The 13,511-nt window shown below is 45.6% G+C and overlaps 1 protein-coding gene and 1 long non-coding RNA gene across 5 annotated transcripts in view; one reads left to right on the forward strand and one right to left on the reverse strand.

Annotated features, from left to right (window-relative positions):
* ephb2b (eph receptor B2b) overlaps window positions 1-12,077 on the forward strand; it is a 111,716-nt gene extending 99,639 nt beyond the window's left edge. For all 4 annotated transcript variants that reach the window (XM_035632032.2, XM_035632035.2, XM_035632033.2 and 1 more), the window contains exons 10-16: window positions 1-43; window positions 140-387; window positions 4,168-4,383; window positions 4,549-4,698; window positions 6,066-6,259; window positions 6,830-6,985; window positions 11,327-12,077. The exon at window positions 1-43 is cut by the window's left edge. In XM_035632032.2, the coding sequence (XP_035487925.2) occupies window positions 1-43; window positions 140-387; window positions 4,168-4,383; window positions 4,549-4,698; window positions 6,066-6,259; window positions 6,830-6,985; window positions 11,327-11,435 (1,116 nt within the window). In that variant the 3' untranslated portion in view covers window positions 11,436-12,077. The remainder of the gene's footprint in view (window positions 44-139; window positions 388-4,167; window positions 4,384-4,548; window positions 4,699-6,065; window positions 6,260-6,829; window positions 6,986-11,326) is intronic.
* Window positions 2,383-4,249, reverse strand: LOC118309657. The gene is made up of 2 exons (XR_004793525.2): window positions 4,047-4,249; window positions 2,383-3,809 (listed from the first exon to the last, which is right to left on the reverse strand). It is a non-coding gene; the product is annotated as an uncharacterized LOC118309657 (long non-coding RNA).
* Window positions 12,078-13,511: the final 1,434 nt, after the last annotated feature.

A 13,511-nucleotide genomic window follows, 5' to 3' on the forward strand; every position in this document is an offset into this window, starting at 1 on the left:
ATCGATATAACCTGCGTGAAGATTGAACAGGTCATCGGTGCAGGTAATGAAAACTCACACGTGAAGAGATTTCTAAATACAACGGGTCCTTAATTATAGTTTCTCTGAGATTAATGAGAACTCGCTGTTTCCTTGGCAGGAGAGTTCGGCGAGGTGTGCAGCGGAAACCTGAGGCTGCCGGGGAAGAGGGAGATGTTCGTGGCCATAAAGACTCTGAAGTCCGGCTACACGGAGAAGCAGAGGCGGGACTTCCTAAGCGAGGCGAGCATCATGGGCCAGTTCGACCATCCCAACGTCATCCGCCTGGAGGGCGTGGTCACCAAGAGCAGCCCCGTCATGATCGTCACGGAGTTCATGGAGAACGGGTCTCTGGACTCCTTCCTCCGAGTAAGACCCGTGTGTGTGTGTGTGTGTGTGTGTGTGTGATGTCTCATCCAGTGGCCCTGTGGGTTCATAGAATGATAATGACGTCATTAATATTAAATTATGTAACGTTACATAAATGGGGGCGGAGTCTGCCGTTTGTCTTTGAGGAAAATATCTAACGGAGATTGTTATGACCAATTCTGTAAATTTTAAATTTATTTTATACTGATTAAATCACAGGCCTGTGAAATGGTGGAATATGTGGTATTAAACAGAATATGATGATATCAATTTGGTTTCGTTAGTAGAATTTATAATAAAAGTATTTGTCTCGTCCTCCCAGGGAAATTATTTTCAAACTAGTCTTTTAGAAAAACATAGCCATTTATTTTTATTTATTAAAAAAATATTTTAAGTGAAATATAATATATTTAGAAGAGTTATAACATCACATGGTGATAATGTCGACCTGACAGTGTTTGATGTCAGACTGACATCACACAGTTATTGAATAATAAGTATTGGTTATTAATAATAAGTTATTGAATAATAAGTATTGAATACGTAATTTGTGACGACTCGACCTGAGCTGTGACCTGTGACCTAAAGCGATCATGAAGACAGAATATTGTTTATTATTATTATTATTCTTTTTGGTTGTTTCACCAACTCAAGATAAGATAAGATTAGATAAGATATTCCTTTATTCATCCCACAACATGTAAATTAAATGGTAAATGTCACAGCAGCAAAGTGGGAAGCAGAATATTTAAAAAAGCAAACAACAGATATGTACAAAATATACAAAATATAGATAATAAAATATACGCAGAGCAGTCACAATAAAGAAACAGAAATACAGTGAGAGTGTAAACTCTGAGCTACAGATTATTATAATACTATAATAATGATGTCAGATTAGACTTGAACTCAAGGCTGCTGCTGTTTGAAAGTTACACTCTGACTCAAATTATAATTCTTCTATGAAACAGATTAATCCTCCGGGTTCAGGATTAATCCACGTGGGTGATTCAGACACCTGACGAACGGGGATTCATAAACACACTCTCTCCTGCCTGTGTGTGCTCACACACATTAGTCCAATCATTTCACAAGGTTAATACTCATGCGTCGTAATCTTCAAGTAAATATTATTATTCACAGAATCTCCCGTCTCCTCGGTGCAGTTACGGTTCGCTTCATGATGAACGTTCACACATTATCTGTTTATTGATTCATGTGTTTTCCTCCGTCAGTCTCGGCAATGAACCGATGAATCTCTGAATCTTTGGAGTTATTGTCTTGTTTCTTTTTGATTCTCTGTTTACGGTGGTTATGAATATGCATCCCTCAGTAATTTTCACGACCTATTATAAGAATATAAGAGAATAAGTATATCAGAAAATAATATATATTTATTATTAAATATTATAAAAGAGAAGGATGTTGCAGAGAAACCGTCCGTGTTCTCTCATTTACCACCTGAATGAATAATTCAAAGACTTTGCGAGACTTAAAATGAGATGTCAGAATAATAAAGTGGAGCCGGCGATGAGACGTTACACCGTCCGTCTGAGCATGTTAGAGAAATGATAACACGTCTTTCATACGCTTTCATCTGAACACATAGTTGTTCTCTTTGCATTTTTGGATTGAGAAGAAATTGTGGATTTATGATTTTTGCTCACAATTATGTGTTTTTAGTTAAATTTCAAATGATGTAATGGAAACGCTCTATTTAATGAGATTCAGAGAATATGTATCTCATTATTTGATTTTGATTTTTTTATTGCACAAAAATAAATAATAGTTCAGTAAAAAAGGAACAAGATACAAACAGTATATAGTGAAATATAGAAAATAAAACAAATAACTGAAATGTGCAGGAGGAGCCACAGGTGACAGCTAACGGAAAAGAAATAATTAATCAGCTATTAACATATGAAAGTGGATGAATTATGACAGAGAATAATTATGATGTTGCGTTGCTCAACTGGACCAACAAAAAAGAGATGGTTTGCTTCTTAAATGAATTTAATATTTAATGCGACTTGTCAAACTGTTCCAACAACAAAGACCTCGGAATCTAATGGAACAGTGAGAAACGTTTGTCCTGAAGAAAGAAGGATGAAGATTATTGTCTGACCTTGTGTTGTTAATAAACCTATTTCATTTACAGTAATCGACAGTGTGATGAAGTTGAAACACTCAGTTGAAAACTGATGGTCACATCAGAAAACACATGAAGCGCAGTCAGCAGACTCTTTATTCTGCCTCCGACCTCGGAGGCACAAAGCTTCAGCTCTTTGTGGAATCTGACGTGTGTGAAGGGTGTTTGTGTTTATGTAGATGTCGGCTAAACACATTTGACAGCACATTCTCTGGGAAACAACAGGGAACCTCGTCACAACCTCCCGGTGACAGTTCGTGGCAACAACTGCTGACGGAGTCGAAGCTCTGAACACGGTTTGTGTTGTCTGACTCCCCCGCCGCCGCCTGCAGGACGGAGAGAGGGATCAGAGCCATGAGGCTTTAATGTAAAACCTGATTTTCATAGAAATTACAGTAGCTCTTCAATCACATAGATCTAAATGTGTCTGTGGGGATTCGCCAGCTAATCTGACCCCAAAGACTTTGGAGGAATCTTTCCAATTAAACTAAATGCAAACTCAGATTAGGAGGCGGAGTGTGTTTGTGGGAAAGGCCTCATGAATAATGCATTCTGCTTAATTGCTGCGGTACATGAAGTAGAAGAAGAAGAAACATCCGCTCGGCTAATGAGCAGCAAACTGTTTGAGGGAGAACTGGGCCGAGGAGCGGTCGTGTTCTCCTGCCTCCCCGACCCTGAGCTCCATGATCCTTCTGTGGAAGTCTGGAATCCTCTGTTCTCCGGCGTCGTGGTGGGTGGTGGGGAGAGTGCAGGTGTGCGCAGTTGGAGGCACAGCTGCAGCGCTGCTCCAGACGCCGCCCGTGCATGGGGTAAAGCCCTCGCCAGCCATGCGGGGGAACAGCTGTAGACAGACGAGCCAGGCCCAGCTAAGCCCCGCCCCCCAGGGTCCTGAGGGCCGCCTCACAAACACCAACACTCCAACACAACCCTCAGTCATTCTGTCAAAACTAAAATATGATACTTAAACCAAAAGCATTTCAATGTGAACTAATTCGTAAAAGTAATGGCACAACGCTTTTAAAGGAGAAACTGTTTCAGTTTTTTCTCTTTCCTCTAGTTTGTTGTGAATGTAAAAGTTCTGCAAAGTTAAAAAAGTCGGCGGCAAAGGGACGATGTCACCATGGTGATGTCGCCACGTTACAGGAGTGTAATGTCTGGGGTCCGTCCGACACAAGAGAACCTCCTACATGCGCTGGAAGCCGTCGACCAATCACAACAGAGTGGAGCCAGCTGGCCAATCAGAGCAGCCCGGGCTTCACTGGGAGGGCAGGGCCTAAAAGAGACAGAGGCTGAAACTGATGAGTGAAAAACTTTTCGAGTCATAACCCACATTAACATCGTGAAGATGGATATGAGAACAATATATCTCCTTTAAATCAGGATGTTGAGATCTGACAGATTTATTACACCTCAAACCTAAAACGTTTTTCATTGAAACGAATTGAAAGAAAAAGCAGGTTATGAAAAAACAACTCCCACATTCGACAGTTTGGTTTCCAGCTTCACGAACCTTTTGTATCTTCGACTGAAAGAAGAATATTGAAATCCATCCTGACTTTATATCAATTGTGAGACTAGTAGCATCGTGAACCAGTCGTGTTGTAACTCAATGTCCTCTTTTCTGTTCAAAGCAAAACGACGGGCAGTTCACTGTGATCCAGCTCGTTGGGATGCTGCGCGGCATCGCCTCCGGCATGAAGTACCTCGCTGACATGAACTACGTGCACCGCGACCTCGCCGCGCGCAACATCCTGGTCAACAGCAACCTGGTGTGCAAGGTGTCGGACTTCGGCCTCTCGCGCTTCCTGGAGGACGACACGTCGGATCCGACCTACACCAGCGCTCTGGTGAGAAACATGAGACACTGACTCACTACGCACCGTTCTTTACTCCAAGTCCTCCTCCCAGTTCGAGTTACCGTCAACACAGTTTCTCTTTCCGGAGCCGAGACGCTGCGACGGTCGGGTTTCGCTCTTTGTTTTCCTCGCTGAGGTTAGTTTGTGTGTTGGCAGGGTGGGAAGATCCCGATCCGGTGGACGGCACCTGAAGCGATCCAGTACAGGAAGTTCACGTCTGCGAGCGACGTGTGGAGCTACGGGATCGTCATGTGGGAGGTCATGTCCTACGGGGAGAGGCCTTACTGGGACATGACCAATCAAGATGTATGTATTTTACTTTCAGTCTGTCCGTGTTTCTGCTTCTCGGAGAACTCGCCCACTCTCACCACAGAGCCGTCATCAGATCATTTGAAATGCACAGTGGCCGATCTCTGCTCTTCACCGGAGCCTCCGTTTCCTCTCTCCCTCTGGGTCGCGGGGGAGAGAGCAAATTATGGGGAGAGAGATAATGAAAATAGTTTCAAATTGAAAGTGAGAACACTAATGTGCTAAGAGGGAGCGAGGACCTCGGCGGTTATCTTATTAGCAGCCTCAGATAGTGTCGGTGCTCCGCCGGGGTCCTCGTCTGGAGGTCTCATGAATGAGATTAATCTGGGTCTGAATGGAGCTGCTGCTTTAATGGCCCCGGTAATGAGCAGGGGATTGTGGGTCCTCGTCACGAGTGTCCTCCAGGTTGTTCCGCTCTGTTAATTCACAGCTCAACCACCAGCGTCCAAGTCACAAATATCTTCATGTGAGTGAGAGCGTTAAACAGGAAGTGGAGGCCAGAGATCAAGTGGCAGCGAGAACTCGCCGTCAAGGTTTTGTGATCTTCATGACCTGACTGCTGCTCAACAAGCCGTCACACGCAGGAGGGATGTGATATTCATATATTTGTACACATCTATGTATTCACGTCTGGACTGTTACAGTGACGCAGCAGTTGTTCTCCCACATGGTGCGAAGGACAGATGCTCGTGTGGTGGATTCATTCACTTCACATCGGGGCCATTAATCAACGACTGTAATAAAGAATATTGATTATCTGCTGATGATATTTATATTAATACAGGCTGAGGATGATTTCCAGTCGGATCATATCAGTGGTGAGAAGTAACTAAAGACTAAAGTGTTTCCATCCACTCCAGTAAAATACATTGTGTGACAGCTTTTGTTACTGGTGACTTTTCAGATTTATACTCAGTTTTTTACCCTCCAAACATTTCACATGTTTTCATTTAGATAAAAATATTGAGTATTTTACAAAACTTTTAAAGAAACTACAGAATAAAATCCTCAGATTTATCTTGTGATCCAGTCAACAACTGTACAACTGTAGATAAACTATTAATAACGAGCTCCGCCTCAACCAGGTACAACAATCAAATACTACATACAGTAGTGATCACTATTCATAACTATGCTATAATGTTCGATAGGTTACAGACTTCTTGACTGTTTCCTAACTGGGATTTTAATGGCAGTAGTTTTTACTTGTCGTGTATTTTTACACAGTTTAATTAGAACTTTGAGATATTTTAAAGGATCTGAGTTCCTCCTCCATCACTGCGTTGTTGCTCCCTTCTTCCCGTCAATCCACTTCTTTGTAGAGCCTCGTAGCGACCCTTAGAGATCTGTGTCTCCCCCTGCAGGTCATCAACGCCATAGAGCAGGACTACCGGCTGCCGCCGCCCATGGACTGTCCCAGCGCGCTCCACCAGCTCATGCTGGACTGTTGGCAGAAAGACCGGAACAATCGGCCCAAGTTCAGCCAGATCGTCAACAACCTGGACAAGATGATCCGCAACCCCAACTCGCTGAAGGCCATGACTCCGTTATCTTCAGGGTGAGTGGCAGGGAGTCAACACACAGTGAGTGGTCAAGACACATATAATACTTCAGATACAAAGACTCTCCCCTCCTGCTCCTGCGACAGCACCGTCCACGGCAGCGTTCACGTTTTGCCGAACACACTGTCTCTTGTTTCTCCTGGCGCCGAGCGGTTATGTAAATTTAAGCCTTTTGGTTTGATAGATCAAATCCTTCCCACGGACGCTTCAGGCGAATCCGGGAGAGAAGCAGTTGTGCAATTTTCAAAACAAAACATTTCGGAGCGTTCCTGCTCTGGGTGTTAGTTTCCCCTGAGCACCAGAGTTTACTGATTTCCATTCTCCCCGTCTGTACTTTCATCTGTGGTGGGGCGCAGGACCCGGGGCCAGACTTTCCACCGTGGATACATTTGGCTCCCTGAAGCCGATAGCTTCATTTGGAAAATATACTTATTATTGGCTCATGGTTCATGGGATTCTCTAAGTTCTGTCTAGTCTTTTGAAAAGGTAATGTAATAATTCATGTTGGATGTCTGGATTGACTTTGTATCATCGTTCCTCTTCACGTCGTCCGTTTGTTCCCCCAGTGTTCACCTCCCGCTGCTGGACCGCAGCATCCCGGACTTCTCCAGCTTCAGCACAGTGGACGAGTGGCTGGACGCCATCAAGATGGGCCAGTACAAAGACAACTTTGCCAGTGCTGACTTCACTACGTTCGATGTGGTGTCTCAGATGACCATGGAGTAAGTGATGATCCTCGCTGCTGTTGTGGTTGGGGGGGCGTCAGAACACTCTGCATGTGATGAGCAGATTGTAATATGAACAGTTAGCACAATAGCTCAGAGTCATAAATGTTCCCTTTGTTCTCTGCCATGTGTTCAGAAGAATCATCTCAGGACACACAATGTCCTCGTGTTAACAACGGCTCCTGTGGAGAAACAGATACGATCACTTCCTGTCTGAGAACCAGAGATGAAGAGGCTCTGATCAATTCTCTGATTGAAACAGATGCTGATTCGTGTTCAGATTCAGAATCAGGGGAAATGAATGAACGTCATTGTCCAAAACACTTTATACCTTCGTACCATTTTACCGGAAAACCAATGAGAAAAGGCATTTCACATTGTCTGTAGACCAGTTTGTCTGTAGACCAGTTTGTCTGTAGATCAGTTTGTCTGTAGACCAGTTTGCCAGTGGACCAGTTTGTCTGTAGACCAGTTTGCCTGTAGACCAGTTTGTCTGTAGACCAGTTTGTCTGTAGACCAGTTTGCCAGTGGACCAGTTTGTCTGTAGACCAGTTTGCCAGTGGACCAGGTTGTCTGTAGACCAGTTTGCCTGTAGACCAGTTTGTCTGTAGACCAGTTTGCCTGTAGACCAGTTTGCCAGTGGACCAGTTTGTCTGTAGACCAGTTTGTCTGTAGACCAGTTTGCCAGTGGACCAGTTTGTCTGTAGACCAGTTTGCCAGTGGACCAGTTTGTCTGTAGACCAGTTTGCCAGTGGGCCAGTTTGTCTGTAGACCAGTTTGTCTGTAGACCAGTTTGCCAGTGGACCAGTTTGTCTGTAGACCAGTTTGTCTGTAGACCAGTTTGCCAGTGGGCCAGTTTGCCAGTGGACCAGTTTGTCTGTAGACCAGTTTGCCTGTAGACCAGTTTGTCTGTAGACCAGTTTGCCTGTAGACCAGTTTGCCAGTGGACCAGTTTGTCTGTAGACCAGTTTGTCTGTAGACCAGTTTGTCTGTAGACCAGTTTGCCAGTGGACCAGTTTGCCTGTAGACCAGTTTGCCTGTAGACCAGTTTGCCTGTAGACCAGTTTGTCTGTAGACTAGTTTGCCAGTGGACCAGTTTGTCTGTAGACCAGTTTGCCTCTAGACCAGTTTGCCTGTAGACCAGTTTGTCTGTAGACTAGTTTGCCAGTGGACCAGTTTGCCAGTAGACCAGTTTGTCTGTAGACCAGTTTGTCTGTAGACTAGTTTGTCTGTAGACTAGTTTGCCATTAGACCAGTTTGTCAGTGGACCAGTTTGCCAGTGGACCAGTTTGTCTGTAGACCAGTTTGCCAGTGGACCAGTTTGTCTGTAGACCAGTTTGCCAGTGGACCAGTTTGTCTGTAGACCAGTTTGTCTGTAGACCAGTTTGCCTGTAGACCAGTTTGCCTGTAGACCAGTTTGTCTGTAGACCAGTTTGCCAGTGGACCAGTTTGCCAGTGGACCAGTTTGTCTGTAGACCAGTTTGTCTGTAGACCAGTTTGTCTGTAGACCAGTTTGCCAGTGGACCAGTTTGTCTGTAGACCAGTTTGCCTGTAGACCAGTTTGCCTGTAGACCAGTTTGTCTGTAGACTAGTTTGCCAGTGGACCAGTTTGTGTGTAGACCAGTTTGCCTCTAGACCAGTTTGCCTGTAGACCAGTTTGTCTGTAGACTAGTTTGCCAGTGGACCAGTTTGCCAGTAGACCAGTTTGTCTGTAGACCAGTTTGTCTGTAGACTAGTTTGTCTGTAGACTAGTTTGCCATTAGACCAGTTTGTCAGTGGACCAGTTTGCCAGTGGACCAGTTTGTCTGTAGACCAGTTTGCCAGTGGACCAGTTTGTCTGTAGACCAGTTTGCCAGTGGACCAGTTTGTCTGTAGACCAGTTTGTCTGTAGACCAGTTTGCCTGTAGACCAGTTTGCCTGTAGACCAGTTTGTCTGTAGACCAGTTTGCCAGTGGACCAGTTTGTCTGTAGACCAGTTTGCCAGTGGACCAGTTTGCCTGTAGACCAGTTTGCCTGTAGACCAGTTTGCCAGTAGACCAGTTTGTCTGTAGACTAGTTTGCCAGTGGACCAGTTTGCCAGTAGACCAGTTTGTCTGTAGACCAGTTTGTCTGTAGACTAGTTTGTCTGTAGACTAGTTTGTCTGTAGACTAGTTTGCCAGTGGACCAGTTTGCCAGTGGACCAGTTTGTCTGTAGACTAGTTTGTCTGTAGACTAGTTTGCCAGTGGACCAGTTTGTCTGTAGACCAGTTTGTCTGTAGACTAGTTTGCCAGTGGACCAGTTTGCCAGTAGACCAGTTTGTCTGTAGACTAGTTTGCCAGTGGACCAGTTTGCCAGTAGACCAGTTTGTCTGTAGACCAGTTTGTCTGTAGACTAGTTTGTCTGTAGACTAGTTTGCCAGTGGACCAGTTTGCCTGTAGACCAGTTTGTCAGTGGACCAGTTTGCCAGTGGACCAGTTTGTCTGTAGACCAGTTTGCCAGTGGACCAGTTTGTCTGTAGACCAGTTTGCCAGTGGACCAGTTTGTCTGTAGACCAGTTTGTCTGTAGACCAGTTTGCCAGTGGACCAGTTTGTCTGTAGACCAGTTTGCCAGTGGACCAGTTTGTCTGTAGACCAGTTTGCCAGTGGACCAGTTTGTCTGTAGACCAGTTTGCCTGTAGACCAGTTTGTCTGTAGACCAGTTTGCCTGTAGACCAGTTTGCCAGTGGACCAGTTTGTCTGTAGACCAGTTTGTCTGTAGACCAGTTTGTCTGTAGACCAGTTTGCCAGTGGACCAGTTTGTCTGTAGACCAGTTTGCCTGTAGACCAGTTTGCCTGTAGACCAGTTTGCCTGTAGACCAGTTTGTCTGTAGACTAGTTTGCCAGTGGACCAGTTTGCCAGTAGACCAGTTTGTCTGTAGACCAGTTTGTCTGTAGACTAGTTTGTCTGTAGACTAGTTTGCCATTAGACCAGTTTGTCAGTGGACCAGTTTGCCAGTGGACCAGTTTGTCTGTAGACCAGTTTGCCAGTGGACCAGTTTGTCTGTAGACCAGTTTGCCAGTGGACCAGTTTGTCTGTAGACCAGTTTGTCTGTAGACCAGTTTGCCTGTAGACCAGTTTGCCTGTAGACCAGTTTGCCAGTAGACCAGTTTGTCTGTAGACCAGTTTGTCTGTAGACTAGTTTGTCTGTAGACCAGTTTGCCAGTAGACCAGTTTGTCTGTAGACCAGTTTGTCTGTAGACCAGTTTGTCTGTAGACCAGTTTGCCAGTAGACCAGTTTGTCTGTAGACCAGTTTGTCTGTAGACCAGTTTGTCTGTAGACTTGTTTGCCAGTAGACCAGTTTGTCTGTAGACTAGTTTGCCAGTAGACCAGTGTGTCTGTAGACCAGTTTGTCTGTAGACTAGTTTGTCTGTAGACTAGTTTGCCTGTAGACCAGTTTGTCTGTAGACTAGTTTGTCTGTAGACTAGTTTGCCAGTGGACCAGTTTGCCAGTGGACCAGTTTGTCTGTAGACTAGTTTGCCAGTAGACCAGTGTGTCTGTAGACCAGTTTGTCTGTAGACTAGTTTGTCTGTAGACTAGTTTGCAAGTAGACCAGTTTGTCGAAGCCGTTTTTAAACGATGATGCAGACGCCGACGTTCTCTTCCTGATTGGTTCTTATCGGTCACGACTCGACGACCAGCGGTGAAGGCAAAGCGTTGCTAACACTTCCTGTCAGTAACAGTTCCACCTCGTCGTCCAAGAAGAGAAGTCTATGTCTTACTCCTCATATAGTGATAGAGTATTTTTTGTGAGTGAGTGACTGCAGAGCAGACGATCGGCTTCCTGTTGACAGCAGCGCGCACATCCTCGAGGTCGTGAGAGGACACGTGACGTGTGTTTTCATGTGTCAGTACGGGCGGAAGCTAAACCGCTCGTCTGGACGGAGATCGTGTTCAAAAGGGAAGAAATGAGCGCGTCCACCCGCGTGTCACTGCCAATCACGACCTGACACTACTGCTGAAAAACTCAAAGCAGATGTTTGTGGGTGGATTTATTTTCTGCTTTGGGGATAAACTGTTCAACAAACAGTGAATAAATGATGATGTTGGAAGTCAAACCTTTTCATCGTGCCATGTTTACGTCCTCTGTGAGGAACGTGGTGTTTCAGTCACACAAGACAGACATTTAATTGTGATTAGATGAGATGGAGGAACTCTGTATGTTGTGCTCTCGTATTATCTTCTGTCTTGGTTATTCTGTGTTACGTTGTTCCCCTCGGAGACGTTGTGATATAAATCCAGACGGACAGATGATAGACGGACGGACGGCAGCCTGTTCATAGTGTGTGCTAACATCGGCCTCTGTCTCTCGTCACAGCGACATCCTGAGGGTGGGTGTGACACTCGCAGGCCATCAGAAGAAGATCCTCAACAGCGTCCAGATGATGCGAGCTCAGATGAACCAGATCCAGTCGGTGGAGGTTTGACCCTCGGGAGTGGAGCAGAGGGGGCCGGCGTCGGGATGCAGGTCTCTGGCTGCGGAGGATGGAGTGGATGTTTTATTTTTTGCGTGACAGTGTGTCTGGTCTTCCCACCAGACGACCGTTCATCCCTCGTTCCCCTCGCCACTCCCCTCTCTCCTCCTCTGACTCTCTCCATCCTTGGAATCTGAGGTCCATGCGATGAGGCGCCAGGGGGCCGACAGCCGACAGCCAACCCGCCTCTGGAGCCAGAACCACGGGAGTCAGACGTGACCAGCAAACGTATTTTTCAATCTTCCACTGATTTTCATTTGATGTACAACATTTATTGTTTTGGTTTGTTTGTTCTGATCATTTTGTAAAGATTTTTTTTTAAAGAAAAAAAGAGAAAAACTGATAAAAGGCAAGAGTTTGTCTAAATTAATAGATGATATAAGGTTGAACACTAGATGAGCTGAGTAGGAAAGCTTCCCTTTAAAAGGGCAAAAAAAAAAGAAAAAGAAAGGACAAGATGAGGAGAAGAGGACGAGTCCTGAACGAGTCCTGAACGAGTCCTGGACGAGTCCTGGACGAGTCCTGAACGAGTCCTGAACGAGTCCTGGACGAGTCCTGGACGAGTCCTGGTCGAGTCCTGGTCGTCGTCCGTGGTCGTCGTCCGTGGTCGTCGTCCGTGGTCGAGTCCTGGTCGTCGTCCATGGTCGAGTCCTGGTCGTCGTCCGTGGTCGTCGTCCGTGGTCGTCGTCCGTGGTCGTCGTCCGTGGTCGTCGTCCGTGGTCGTCGTCCGTGGTCGAGTCCTGGTCGTCGTCCGTGGTCGTCGTCCGTGGTCGTCGTCCGTGGTCGTCGTCCGTGGTCGAGTCCTGGTCGTCGTCCGTGGTCGTCGTCCGTGGTCGTCGTCCGTGGTCGAGTCCTGGTCGTCGTCCGTGGTCGTCGTCCGTGGTCGTCGTCCGTGATCGAGTCCTGGTCGTCGTCCGTGGTCGTCGTCCGTGGTCGTCGTCCGTGGTCGTCGTCCGTGGTCGAGTCCTGGTCGTCGTCCGTGGTCGTCGTCCGTGGTCATCGTCCGTGGTCTTCGTGTGGACATCGTGAGGAAAAGGATTTCTCGTGGCGGAGGAGGAGAGCGAAGGACCCGACGTTGCACTTCCAACCGATTCCCAGGAGAGAAAACAGATTTAAAACCAACATGAAATGGACGAGTTCCGTTGGACAGACATGACACAGACAGTGATTTTCTATATTGTGTGAAACCTTGTGATGAAGACTTCCTCTCACTATGACAAGTTTCTTTTTCTTTCACAGTGAAATTATTCACAACCTGCCAAATAGAACTCTTCCCTCTTTGCACCCGATAGTGATCCTGTGCTGTAAATACCCGATGCACCTGAACGTGTCGCGACGTGCTGAGCGGACGGCGGCAGGATTCAGGTGGTCGTCGCTCCAGTTTCATATTTAGTATAAAAAATTTGTGAGAAAAGAAAAACAGCAGCAGCAAAGCGACTTCCTACATGTTTTCTCTCTCTCTCACACACACACACACACACACACACACACACACACGTACGTACAGTACGTACAGTACGTCCTGCTGTCCTCCCTCATGTCGTGGTGTTTGACCGCATGCTGAGTGAGTGGTTCCTTTCTCAGAGCGTTGATTTGCTGATTACAGATTATAATGTGGCTGCATCATATTCAGCGTTTCTTCTTCTTCCAGTTTTTCTTTTGAAAAGACTTTTTTAAAAATGTTTTCAGTATTAAAGTTTTAATAGCACACTTGGTTATTTTTCACACGGTCACAAATAGATTTTACAATCAGGCGTTTGTTGAATGAAACACAAAATGCAATGTGTTATATTATTGCGATTTCTGTATGGATATTATTGGATTGTTGTTATTATTATTGCTTTTAGAATGATTTTCCTGCACTGAGTCGCCTGTTTGACTCCAAACAAACTCTCTGGATCTCCACGAACACTTTGAATTGAAACGAATCATGTTGGTGCAAAAGAACCGTGTAGATAATCAGAGTTTTCCTGTTCCAGGTTTTGATTTCATTTTATTGACAGTATATGCATTTATTGTTTCCTGTGA

Source organism: Scophthalmus maximus, chromosome 6 (genome assembly GCF_022379125.1).
Source record: "Scophthalmus maximus strain ysfricsl-2021 chromosome 6, ASM2237912v1, whole genome shotgun sequence".
Classification (NCBI taxonomy): Eukaryota; Metazoa; Chordata; class Actinopteri; order Pleuronectiformes; family Scophthalmidae; genus Scophthalmus; species Scophthalmus maximus.